This window comes from Falco rusticolus, chromosome 1 (genome assembly GCF_015220075.1).
Source record: "Falco rusticolus isolate bFalRus1 chromosome 1, bFalRus1.pri, whole genome shotgun sequence".
Lineage (NCBI taxonomy): Eukaryota > Metazoa > Chordata > Aves > Falconiformes > Falconidae > Falco > Falco rusticolus.
The window spans coordinates 47,883,537-47,897,768 of NC_051187.1; the positions used below are offsets into that span (position 1 = coordinate 47,883,537).

Sequence of the window (14,232 nt, forward strand, 5' to 3'; positions counted from 1 at the left end):
AAGCAAATGTTTTGTAACTATCTGTATAACGATCATCAGAAATCCAGATTGTTGTTGCAGAGGTTATAGGTATTGGAATGCTAAAGGTCTCATAACAAACTGGAAAGACCCTGAAAAGTGCAGGTCAAACACAAGATGCTGGAGCTGACATTGCAAGATCATGGAGGGGGGACTGCAAGTTTTTGGAGGGCGGACTGAGGTCTGAATTGTAAAAACATTCAGCCTACTGCTAGACACCATTCATGGGGAACGTTGCTTAATTTTTGTGGATGACTCCCCTTCCTCTAAGTCTTCATATGCACTGTACACCCAAAGCTGTCTTCTTGAAAAAAGTTATTAAAAGATGAAAGGATAGCATAGGTAATAAAAGTTATGATTTTATTCTCCTTATGGCTATGACAACAGCAAGCACCTTAAAGGGTGTACCCACCAAGGAGAATCAGTAATTTAGTGATTTGGTTTTGTTCACAATACTGAAAAACTGTAGTTCTTTGGTTAATCTTGTCACTGATCAAGCTGAACGCTTACACTTAAGTACTTGAAATGGAAATAGATTTGACGTTGCTCTGCTGGACTGTTACAACTACTTTGTCACAAGAAACAGCTGAATTTTGGACCTGCAAATTGCTGAACACAAAAATATCACATTTAAGTTCAGGGGAAGCACAACCATAGCGGAGCCATCTTTCTTTCTGCTTGGCTCCCACACTGCCTGGGCCTTGAGAATTGCTTGTGACACGAGTCAAAGCAGCCACGGGGCTGCTCTGTGCTGAGCCTGGTTGCCCAATACAGCTCCCAGGAGACTCTTCTACCAGGTGAGAATTATGGTAGTTAAGGGCACTGCTCTGCGCTACCTGTAGCTCCTCGGCTCTGGGGTAATTAGTTATGGGGCAATGCTAGTTTGATACTGGGACAGGGTTTCCACCATTCTGGCATAAAGTACTCCCTCCTTAAAGAAGCCTTAAAGTTGCATTGTACGCTACCTATATTACCACTTGGATCTGGCCTAATAGCTTTATTTTATACATCCAAATTGCTGAGTCATTGAAAGCTATAAGCCAAATTCACATTCTACGTATCGTAGCAGAACGATTTTCGTCTTGTGGAATAAATATCACTTAGGATTGCGGGCAGTTGGCCTGCGTGTCTGGTAACTCCTGCAGCACAAAAGGGGAGTTTTACAGCACCGAGAGTTTAGCAACGTGATGGAAAACTTTGGCCTAAGTGAAGACGTACATCTTGTCTTTATCCGTATAATGAGATCTGACCCATAAACCCGATCTGGCAACACAAATGCAGGGAGTGTTTGACAGACAAACAGACCTGTCTTTTCTTTACAAATGCCAAGACTTCTGGATCCCTGGCTTCAGAGATGCTTGACATGCAATGCGCTGCAGCTGTGGCCATCCCGGGGAAAGCAATGAGCGGGGTGTTATTTGAGTAAGCTCTCGGCAAATACTGGCCGAGAGTCTTGTCCTCTGAATAGCTATGGTTTGACAGCTGCTATTTATTATGAGAAAAATAGCAACTGTAAAGCTGCCTGCTACTTTATTTACCTGAAGCTCAGCAGCAACGATAGGGCTAGGATATTAAAAGACAAATTCTTCATTTAGTACATCTGACCCCAAATCACTAGGGACCAATTGGTCAGACTGCTAGCCATTAATTACCAGCATGTTTTTAACATCTTGTTCACTTCTAAGATTAAGCGCTCTCCAAAATTATTACAACAGTATATTCCTGGAATTCTTTTAATGGAGGATAATGCTGATTTTGCATAGTTAGCTTTGCAGCTCCTACCTGTAAAGTGCTGATGTGGACAGGAGTCCCGGTGCCATTCACCGTGTTCTTCTTGGCAGCATTTCCACCCTTCCCTTCCACTTGCTCTGCCTTGGCAATCTTTGCTTTTTCGGCTTCAATTCTCTTTGGATTGTTCAGCATTACCTGAACCACCGCATACTCCACCAGGGACGCAAACCCAAAGAGCAGGCAAACAATCAGCCAGACATCTAAGGCCTTCACGTAGGACACTTTGGGAAGTTCAGCGGCAAGAGTGGTACATTCAGATGCCAAGCTGAGCACTGAGAAAATACCTACAAAAAGAAAAATAATGTATTGATTAAAGAATCCTTACGCATACTGTCACTGGCTGTGCTCTTCCTCTGAAACAGACAACACTGAATGATGTTTTGTAACAGTGAATGGGACTTCACAATGTGGTCGGTGCAGCAGGTATACCAAATGCACATGCCTTTGGTTGATGAACAAGTTACACTGAATACTTGGGTAGGTTATCGCAGTTGATGATGAATTGTTAATAATGAGCACCTTCATTTTATAAACAGAGAAGCAAATAAGTCAGGCTGTGCTGGTTGCTGTGGTTCTCCTGCCCCATCACCCACCACACAGTTGGGAAATGGGCTTTCCAAAGGCTTATCTTACAACGTGCATCTAAGCCTGGGAAGATGGAAGAGAAATATATGATACTTAAACCAAAAGATTCCAAATCCTTTAAATTAGACTGCTGTCCCTGAAATCTGAACTGTGCTAAAGCAGGAGCAATTCCCTGAAAGGCCTGTCCACAAGTGTGATACAAAAACCTTAGATGAAAGGGAAGATTTTGCTGAAGAGCAAGGCTGCACCGGCCCATTAAAAAGTCTGTGCTCCCAATTCACTGTGAAGACGAAAACACTGAGTTGACTGAGGGTCTACAACCCTTCCCTATTTGAGCTTCCAGGACCTAGAGGAAGCTTTCTAGATAAAGGGTATTTCAGGAAGCCCTTATAATGAAAAAAACCCCAACCCTACATCTGCAAAGGCTGTTGAAAGGTCACACCCATCATCAAACTGGGTTTCAACAAGTATTTCTCTTCCAAATGTCCCCATCAACACTGGGCTCACATCACAAGAGACAAAATACAAGCCCAATCTTAAAGACAGTTTTCCCATGGGCTCCTATCAAAAAGAAATAGCAGCACGAACAGCTACATTTGGAAAAACACTAACTTCAGAAATGACTGTCATGGGAGGAAAACTTAGTTCAACCCCCCAGTTCAGAATGTCCCATTTTGGTTTTGTGAGCACCAATGATACAAATCTTTAGTAATAAATGGGGGGTTTCAAGAAATGTAATTGATGTCTACAGAAAATGTTGGCCAAAAGGAGATACTCAGTCTTAACTATGTTTCTTATATTGGTCATATGTGCTATACAAAGCATTTTTTTTTTCCAAAGAAAAATTTTGTAATTCATACAGAGATCATTTTCTTCAGATCCACTTTAAGTAACTGAGGATGTGAAAATGTTAATAAAACTGAAAGTATCTGTATTGGTCTATGAAATTATTCAAATCTAGTTGATCATAAATATCACATAATTCTTTTGCTAGTGTTCCCATTTGGATTTTAAGAAGATTGTTATGATACTTTATTTGGTATTCATTTGAAGTGGGTAATTTTCTAGATCTTAAAACACTGAAAATAAAATATAAAGAAATTATTACAGTCATGCAATTTTAAAATACAAATTTTTATGATGTTTTATTTAGAAATGTGTAGAATCTATGTATCATTGCAAAGCTGGATTTTTTTTGTCCATTAGAACAATATAGAATGGCCAGATCTGCTACCTCAGGTCAGAACGACATGGCAAACACCAATCAGAGAGCCCTCAGCGTCCACTCTGGCTTTTTTCCCCATCTACTGTCTCTGAAATGTTCAAGTACAAACGTTCCCATATGGATAAAAAGTGAGCATAGAATAGTCCCCTTTTTACAAAAATTATTTTCACTGACCAACACCAGCTGTCTGGCGATAAACACTAATTACAGATCATAAGGAACTGCAATAACAAGTACAAATAAGGCTGCAATGCCTTTTAATCTATAGAGAGCCCCTCTGCCTATGCCCAGCTTGCCGTTTGTTCTCCAACAGCGTACGGTATCAAGTACCATGCAGACTGCAGTCTGTGCTAGATTTCTGACAGGCAGCCTCTGCCCTCCTGCTGATTAACCCAATTAGACAATGATATGGACTGACTCAACATCTCAGATATTGTAATTTTTTTTCCTACCAACTTTAAAAGTGTTTATTATCTTAATAGGCAAATATTATTATCATACCTGGTGCTGAAAACATTTGTACAGGCACTATGTAGAGCTTAAAATAATAGATCTTACAATCCAGAATTTAATTCTACAAAACCAACTTAGAAATTCCAGTGGCTGAGAAGGTTTTAGTGGAGCTTTCATCGATCTGTTCAGTAGAGCAACTGAGGTCACAGTGACCTGCCGCTAACATCCATTTGTCTGGATTCCTAGGATAAAAAGTTCATTCTCAGGGTCTGAGAAACTTCTAGGTTTTCAAGATAATAATAAAGTGAGATAGAAGCACAGAAATATTCTATTAAGCAGCCATCTGCTGCCAGATCACAGCTAGCACGGCCTCGGAGACCTAGCACTGCTGGTGTGCATCGCACATCTGGCAGCAGCTGCACTAGGTACCTACCCAACACAGTCCAAAGCTCAAGCCTCAAACATGAGTGAGGAGAATGAACAAATTAACTGCAAAATTACTTATCTAATTAAATAAAAAAAAATTAAAAAAAGGAAAAAATGCCCCTTTTCTTCTCAAGGAGCACTAAAGAGAAAGGACAGAGCTCCTTCCCCCATACCTGCAAGTAAAGTTGGCATTTCCAGGAAATACCTCCGCATTTTTTCCCCTAGTGTAGTATCCCTCTTGATGGCACAGTTTAGTTTATCAGTAAGGTTAGTTATCTCACAGCCTAAAGCATGATTTACAGAGCTACTATTTTAAAAATACTACCTAAGGTTACATGCGGATAACATCTGAAAGTGCCAGTCCAGCAAAGCACTTCAGCACATGCTGCCAGATAAATTAATCTCCCCTTTTTGAATCCATCAAACTTACTGTCCTCAGCACTATCTCCTGGCAGTGAATTCCACAGGTTAATTATATGCTGTCTAAAACAGTATTTTCTGGTTTATATTACTGCTTTAAAAATGTCTGGCTTCATCTCACAAATGTTATTGACCAAGTTAATATTTTGTCTTGCTTTCCTTATCATTTGGTATCTTCTTATACATTCTTTTCTTTCATTAAACTTTTTAAACGAAAAGACATGATCTTGCCAGTCCTTCCTCAAACTACAGTTATACATATATATTTATGTCTTTGAGACTGCATTTGTTACAACTTTATAGAATGAAATGCCTAGAATGAAGACAGATCTGAGGACAGGAGTGATGGGGGTGGGGTGCATGTCTGCTTGTCCTTTCTGTGTGAGAAATACATCACAGATCACTACTCCAAGCTTTTAGTTAACCTGTTGTAGCCCTGCCTGAACTTTGGAGTAATGCTTCACACTGTCAGGCCACTGCGGGCGGACAGAAGTCCGATGTCCTTCAGATCCCTACAGCTCCAGAGATGATCTTACTCCCTTTGAGGATCACACAGCAGTGAAGGTAGGAAAGGTTGTGGTTTTTTGTTTGTTTGTTTGTTTGTTTTTTATTAAATGGATGCTGGAACACTTTCCACCTGTAAAGAACTGGAGAGTCCTCTGTTTGGCTCATTAAAAGGTGAAACACCATCATCTAATTAGACAGAAGCATACAGTGCTATCAGCCTTTACGTTGCTTAGCCACAGCTGCTAGGATACTAGTCCTTTGTGGACCTCCCTACCGCCAGATGATCAAGTTGGGTGAAATGATACAGGGATAAATAGGGCTTGCAATTTGTTTAGTTCCTACGTGGACACAGGATTTTTCTTCAAATGTACACTCTTTTCCCAGAACTTTAATCAGTTTACAAAAATATACTCTGCTTACTGGCTTGCAAAGTGTCTCGTATTCCTAAATCACCTGGAAACTTCCAAGTTGCCTTGCCGTGGGGAGCAGTGGCCCCCCATACTTAACTCTAGGGACAACTGCATTCATTCATAAGCAAATCTAAAGAAGCTTCTGATCTGGCAAGACCTGTATCTAGCCACTGAGAGTGTTCAGGCCATTGGTAACAGTTTCTTGGGATTAGACATCCTTCACTCCGAACAAAAATGTTAATCTTGTTAGATTCCAAGGTCAACTTCTTCAATGATGTAGCTAGAAGAGTTAGTTTGTTGCCCTCCTGCAAACCAGAGAAACATAAATCTTACCCTACTGACAGTGTTAACAACTTGCATTACTAAATACTGACTCATGACTTGAGGATGGTCAGATTTAGAGTTATTTTGCTTCTCTGGGGATTCAGGAAAAGTCACATAACCAAGCCAATGGTTAGTGACTTTAAAAATGCATTCTTTCAGAAATGCTAATACATAAAAGGAGCACTTATAATAAATGAAGCAAATCAACGATAAATAAGTATGCATTATTTAGTCACAAAGACGTCAATTTACATAAATCAGCACTGTCTCTTATAAATCTAAAAGACAGACTGGTTGGCTATTTGAAGTGCAGGATTATAAAAGTGGAAATACAGCTCAAGCTTTGATTGCATTGGAGCTCACTAGATGAAAAACATTTCCAGTTCTGGTTTCTATCTTTTTAATTTAATACATGCTACATTTTCCCCATTTTTTTTTTTCTTCTTAAAATGTCTTATGTTTAGCACTGTGGAACACATCCTTGCTACTTTTCAAGGTGAGGGATATTTGTTACTTGCTATCAAACTAATACAGATTGTGACTCCTCCCTAAATTACTATTAATATTTTTAGAGGTCAGAATAAAAAACCCCCTGATTTGCATTCTGAAATAGACCCTTAGAAGATAGACAAAAAAATATAATAGTGGGTTTGTTACATTCAGTTATAGCAAGGTAGCCAGCTGTGGCTCAAAAGGCAAAAGTAGCACTCCAGTCACAGTTCTCCAGATTTTAAAATAGACTATTTCAGTTGGAAGGGAACTGCAACGATCAGCCAGTCCAACAGCCTGACCAATTCAGGGCTGACCAAAAGTTAAAGCATGTTGCTAAGGGCATTGTCCAAATGCCTCTTAAACACCGACAGGCCTGAGGCATCGACCACCTCTCTAGGAAACCTGTTCCAGCGCTCGACCACCCTCTTGGTAAAGAAATGCTTCCTGGTGTCCAGTATAAAGCTCCTCACCCAGGAGCTCAGCACCTCCCTCTCCCCTTCCCCTCCTCAGGGAGCTGCAGAGAGCAACGAGGTCGCCCCTCAGCCTCCTTCTCTCCCATCTAGACAAGCCCAACGTCCTCAGCTGCTCCCCATGGGACATTCCTTCCAGCCCTTCCACCAGCTTTGTTGCCCTCCTCTGGATGCATTCAAGGACCTGAACATCCCACTTAAATTGTGGGGGTTCTGCAGATCTTAGATTACTTTGCCTGTCATCACTGGCAGAGAAGGAAGCACGGCAGATGACCTGAGACGAGAGCAGTGAAGCTCAGGCCAGGGGGTACGTGGATGCTTTTCCACCCAACAAAACCTGGCACTGTTCCTGCTCCAGCTGGCCTTTAACACAGGGATTTCAGCTACCCACTGCTGCGGGACTGTGCAGAGCACAGCCACAGACTGGTAAGGGGATGTGGCAGGTCCTGACCCCAAGGGTCTCCAGTGTTACTGACACGCATTCATGCATGTGAGGTTGCACTGGAGTCAGGTCCTGTGGGGGTGTGGAGGTCCAAGCGTGGATGAGAGGGTTCTCAGCAAGGCATGTGGCTGGAGGGATTCTGCAACTGCACCCCTGGGGTCTTGAAAACAGGTGCCCTGAACCTCCTGGGACATGGAAAAGATTTGGAAAGTATGGACCTAGGGAGGTAGGAGTGCCAGGGAAAAGGGAACCACAGGGAGTCCAAAGGAGGGGGACAAAGAGGTCATGGCATGGGGAAGGGAATCCAAACAGAAGTGTCAAGGTGCAAGAGCCTGGCTCTGCATTTCATTGAGCTCTTGGGGTCAGTAAATCTGGCCACCCCACAGCTGCAGTCCCATGTACAATCCAATTAGTCAAGAGAATATTGTTTTGATTAACTTTGTGTCCTACTCTTTCATAATAAATGAAGGCCCCTACTGTGTTCTGCTGAGCAGCCTGAACGCACAAGGCTGAAGGACTCCTATGAACTGACTCTAATGAAATAAAGCTAATCAGGTAACAAAGATGCTAATTCTTTTGCAGACATCATTCTGCTTCTATTAATCTTCAGAAAAAACTGCTCCAAGAGGTAACTATTTAGAGCCTTACTCATCATCCTGCTTTCTTACTGATTATTCAAATGCTCAGATTCCTATGAACTGCGTATTGCCAGTGTCTGCAGCATCACCTGTACATGGATAAGATCAGATTTGTCTGGGCTGAGAGGAGCAGACAGTGTGCTTATCATGGGAACACGGGAACCATTATCAAGTGAAGTCTTAATGTGGAGGTGGATTTTACTGGACTAGCAATGAGGAGGTTTCAGTGAAAATGATGAGTGGATAATGGAAGTGAAGTTGCTTTCAGTGTCCGGTGTCATGTTATCAAAGCAACCGAGAATGGCTCAATGGCGTTACAGCGGATCGTGACGGTATGTGTAAACGCAGGTTACCCAGTGGGACTCTTGCAGCGCTTGCATCAGGATTGATCCAAAATGACAGCCAGGATAGAACAACAATTAGCAGTGTAGGAGCATAAACACCCATCATGTAAAATCCAACTTGTCTTCTCAAAGTGAAGATTACTTCTACACAAGTGTAATAACCTTTAAAGAAATAAATGCATTAATGTTTAATGTGCTGCTTCTGATCCATATCTTCCAGGCCTTTTTCTATTTAAGAGCAAAAATGTAATGATTTGATTTGCTTTATGAAGGCAAAGAGTTCCATTTGGGGAAAAAAAACATGTTCAAAACACAGATCTATATAACCGCCAGGTGTGGGCAGGCATGTGGTACCCTCTGTGCTCTACCAGGCACCCCCTCTCTAGCCACAGCACATCAGCACCAGGCAGTTAAACTAACTCTCATCTTGATGCTGGCTTCAAGATGCGGTCCAGATAAAACCAACAGGCTCTAGTGGTCATACTAGCTTAAGCTCATCTGAAAATCCTCCTTAGCATTAATCGTGCAAAAGATGGAATTAAGAAATATTGGTGTAGTCAGTTTAGAATGGAAAGAAGTGATCTGAGTGTGTCTCTAAGCGGAGATTCCCACAGAACTGAACGCTGGTACAGGTGACTTCTAAAACTGGTACAGACTTTTTAAAAAAGGCTCTAAAGCCACTACACTTTGAAAACAAGGAACAGTGCCTCAAATGTTTTAAAATTAGGATCTAAAAGCACACAAACATTTCAGAACATATCTGTTAAGATAACTCCAACAAAAAGTAAAGCTGCAGATACTAGAGGTTTTGCGGCAGGTAACAGATGGATCAGGAAGTCCAATAACCAGAAGACAAATTCTGTTCATATTTTCACTCAATTAATAGAACTGGCATTTTTATGTTAATATTAACACAATAGTGTTATAAAAACAACTTCATAAATTAATCTATCACAAGGAAAAGGCATTCCTATGTTACATTACAACAATTTCAAAATTCAGATCAGTCTATATCTGTCAATCAAGTCAGTGCAAAGCCGATTTAGAAGATAGGATCTGTCAAAAATATATCTATTTATATTCTATGTTTTAACAGTAAAGTGCTGTAGAATGACAAATCATCTTAAAAGCACTGTTTGGGCACAGAAGAAGCAAAACAAAAAAACAATAAAACATTAAGGAAAAATTTCCCTGTTTAGAAGACACGATACAGTATTTTATAGTTCATTTTATTCTCTTCAATGATCTGTTTGACAAATATCCCCTCTATAATTCCTGAATAGTTTCCAGATACCTTTAGGTTTTATTTTCAAATAAGGGATGACCTTCAATATCATTATTTGTTTGCCTTATGCCAGAAATGCATTCTATATGCCTTTGAATCATCTTTCATCAGGCAGAGAACAGTAACTATTGCCTTCACCATTCAGCTCCCAAGGACCTATTCGGATCTGTTATATACTTGATAAACAGAGAACAGGCAATTTTCAAATTTTAATACTCACTTTACTGCCACAGAAAGTCGCCCCATTTTTTTGACCCTCTTTCTAGTTAGGTAGGTATGACAAAACATTATTTGACATAAATAGGCAGTAAAGATTAAGTTCTTTGCAACTGGCAGGATTCTCCTACATAAGCCATAATTTTGAAAATTTGCTTCTACATGCAACACTGCCTCTTGATTACCTGACAAAATCCTTAACTGAGTTAATTTTAACTACATGCACAAAATCTGTTTTTATGAATACCTTGAACATTAAAATTTAAAGTAATTCAAACAACTACTGATTAGTGAAAACACCCTTTAAAAGTATTTGAGTACCAAAATATTCCATTCATAGTAATGAAATATTAATTCCAACCTTGATCACATGATTAACATGGATCTTCTTAATTTTTAAACAAAAAGGATTTGCAATAAAGGAATTAGGAAATTTTTTAAAAATTTCTTGTCACTCCACCCACTCTGATGGTTCCCTCATGTTCTTTCTTGCATGTTCAAATGACATACACACACAGACAACATGACCTTTTTACTGAGCATTCTGCAGTATCATTTCAACTTGTGGTCACAAGGTGCTGAAACTTGAGAGAACACTACTGATTTTCTTTCCTGTTTCATAGTAAAGTGTAAAATTATTAGGTTTTTCTTTAAGGTTCCTAAAAATACCTAAAATATCTAAGGATTTTTTAGCCGTTTAATTTTAGATTTAGGGCAAAACTCAAAATGGTCATGGTAAGCTCAATAACAAGATAACAATCTTGAGTATTTATTTTTTCCCCTAAAATACAATGTAAATTTTTCAATTTTCCCATTTCTATGAATTTTATTTGAGAATTACAAGATCCATTCCTTTATTTTTTTCACAACTTTATCACTTGTTTTTTTCAGTAAATTCATTGTTTAATTAGGAATAAAACATTTTTCTCTCTGCTAAGTAAGCTTCTACCATATCCCAACTTAGATTTGAATGCAATCACTGCCAGTTAGTTTTGCTTTCACAAATGCAGAATTTTCCTGAGGAGAGCTCATTTCATATTATTTACAGATAGTGAATCACTTGAGATGCTGAATTATGTAGTTAGGCTAAGAACTCACTCATTTTGCAGTTAAACAAATGCCATTCCAATTTTCATTATCTTTTTGAAGTTAAATTCCTTAACTCTGAGCTCTACTAAGGTTACTGGAGATCTCTTCAGACTTCAGATCTAGCTCAGGAGCAACTGCAAGTAATGTACTGCAGCTGAATAGTCAATGGGAAACTTGCAGAGGATCCTCAGAAGCTGTGGCACCACAGCCGTCCTCATCGAGATTTAATGGGAGATCTATTCCCAAGATCAAGAGCACTGACAAATACACCCCGCTGACCTCTGTTGTTGTAGGAAGACTTGCAGTTGCCACAGTATGTCAGTAGTTGTAGTTTGGCTATCATTATAGACAGGAATCAATCGGGGTAGAAAAGATAAATTTTGAGAAGCCAGAGTACAGAAACCATTGGATAAACTTGTGCCCACCCTCAGAAAATAATCATAGGATTAAATAAATTCAGGGCTGAGGATTGTAAGCAGCTTTCTATAATGACAGACTTTCCAGAACACTTAAAGAAAGGAAGAACCTGCAGGGCAAAGCATTTGCAGTTACACTCTACTGCTATCCACTTCTGGAACAAAAGTCAAACCAGAAAACCAAAATTATCCTACTTTCCTGCAACTGGCGTAATTCTACATAAACATCCTTTCAGAAAAGTTTGACACTTACAAGCGTAAACAGGGATAAGGATTATAGAAACAAAATGATGGTAGTAAGATCACAAGACATGTAAACAAAACCAAGACAAACATCTAATCTCTTCTTCAACCTAGATGTTTCTACATTTGAGTTAGCTTGCAGTAACCACGTATGACAGTTATTATTATGTGAACTACCTGTTAGTTTAAAATTAATTTATTTTATCCCATGAAATGTAAGACATGAACTGGAATATTAACCATTAACTACAAACAGTAACTGAAGGCAGCTTAAAGTTTTTGTATCAAGGAGATTGCTACCTACCTGTGCCTTTGTAATACTTGGTACAGTTACCATATTCGATATCCTCCTTTTTAATATCAAACTGAGGCAGAGCAATTTTCTCTAGCTGTACAGGATCCCCAGACTGCCAGATAAATCGTAAGTCATCAGTTGTATAGCCAACTACAAAAAAAACCCAATAATAATCATTTAAAGAACCATCTAAATCAGAGTAAGCTCTGCAAGAAAATCTAGCATATATGTTTGTTACTTTTCTATTTCTCTCTATTTCTGGTTCAGAGAATTAAATACAAAAATGAAATAATCCACAGCTGAATTTTATTGTAAGCCCAGATTAGGACTTGGTGGGTGGAACATTACATTACCAACAATATTACACCAATTAAAAGGTTTTTGTTACAGTCTTTACCATGTAAACAAAGAAGGCAAAGCTCCATTATTTTCCACAGCTTTGAAGCCTCCATATTCATTCATACTCTACTTCAGCAAAGCATGAAAATTATACTGAACTTTAACAGCACTCACAAGCCCTAGCAACTTCAAAACAACTTATTAACACAATTACTGTAATGAATACTGGGTTTTGTGTAAAACAAACCTTCCGCTTAGCTTTTTCAGGTTAAAGGCCCTGATTCATGAAAGCACTCTCGTTCAAGAAATACTTGACCAGGAATTTAAGTAGAGGTGTAGTCCTACTAAAATCAGTTCAGTGCCTTCATGATCTCATATGTACGGACAGACTTCAGCATACATCTGACTGTCTAAACTGTGATGTATACACCACCACGAAGCGAGAGGCAGTGACAGTCAAGCTAACAATATTCAAGCACAAAGCAGTATTGCTCAAATATGCATAATAATAATAATCGTGATTTTACATGCCATTTTTCTGCCACCTTCTGTTTATTAAGGATTAACCTAATTCAAACAGAGATAATGTGTTTTAAATAGAAACAGAGATGGGGACACATAAAAAGATGGAGTTGGAATGCAGTGTTTTGCAAGTCAAAGTCTTTGAAAAATGTTTAAAGAACCATTTTTTTTCTGGAGGCACTAGACAGGGTTTTTTTAGTCTTTGAACAGCTGCAATTAAAAAAGGTAAGCTGTTCACAATCTAACTGCTCTAAGATTCACAACAACTTAATAAAAAACACAATGTCTCAATGCTTCGTGATGGAAGATAAAGAACAATTAGTTACTTTCATGTTTTGTTCATAAAATCAGTCCCACCTCCTTACAACATACAGCAAATGACAAAACTGCCAAGACCCTTTATGATAACAATTACTGGACAGTGAAAATTTTGCCTATAGAGAATGTGTAGAACTGTAGATCATAACTGCAGATATAAGAACAGCTTAGTAAAAACTGATGGCCTTTTTTGTTTCGGAAATCCAGCAACTAAAAACAAAATACTGATTTTAAAATAACTGAAGTAGAATTAAACTGCCAATGGCCAGGAGGAAAAGCAAGCCCATTGCTGGAACTGGAGAGACAGACAGGAGGTCATGGGTACCGTTCTTACTTGTGACAACGGAACTAAAAGGTAGAAGGAAGCTTAGTGCACACTGTCTTTCCATAGGAGCAAATTCCTCCTGAATTTGAACATACCAACTTAGCATGGAGAGAAACTATAAGGTTGTTTAAATAAAGGTTTTGAGAAATTTTTTATGACTAGTTCTTCCTTGAATAACTATACCTTGCAATGCCTGTAAAACAATCCAGACTGAGAAAGCTCGAGCAAACTTCCATTAATATTACTGTGTAATTCCAGTTTAACCCCAAACAGATTTAGGTTTACCATGAGAGTTTGCTTCAGCTAATGTATACACAGATTAGTGATGGGCAAAACTACTATGGACATACTACAATTCTAAAAGTAAATGCTGGTAGTCAAAACCTAAATTGTAAAACTCTGATATCATCGTTATTATTAACCCCACTGGGTTGCTCTGCTCAGCTTTGATTAATCTTGCTCTTTTTTTGCTTTGGTTTTCCCTTCTCTAACCTAACCTTCCCCACCAGACCTGGTGGAGTAACAGCTGAATGAAGCTTTTGTGTTACAGGGCTGGGCCACCCTCCTCCTCTCTGCTTCACACTTGTCCTTACTCAGGAAAACAGCATTACCACGTACGTGGGATCACCAGGGATCACT

The 14,232-nt window shown here is 39.2% G+C and overlaps 1 protein-coding gene across 3 annotated transcripts in view; it reads right to left on the reverse strand.

Moving 5' to 3' along the window:
- Positions 1-14,232, reverse strand: part of GLRB (glycine receptor beta) — a 52,055-nt gene that overhangs the window by 10,897 nt on the left and 26,926 nt on the right. For 2 of the 3 annotated variants that reach the window (XM_037377994.1, XM_037378004.1), the window contains exons 7-9: positions 12,099-12,239; positions 8,555-8,707; positions 1,801-2,093 (exon numbers count right to left, since the gene is read on the reverse strand). In XM_037377994.1, coding sequence (XP_037233891.1) covers positions 1,801-2,093; positions 8,555-8,707; positions 12,099-12,239 — 587 coding nt within the window. The remainder of the gene's footprint in view (positions 1-1,800; positions 2,094-8,554; positions 8,708-12,098; positions 12,240-14,232) is intronic. The other variant, XM_037378015.1, reaches the window with a different exon arrangement.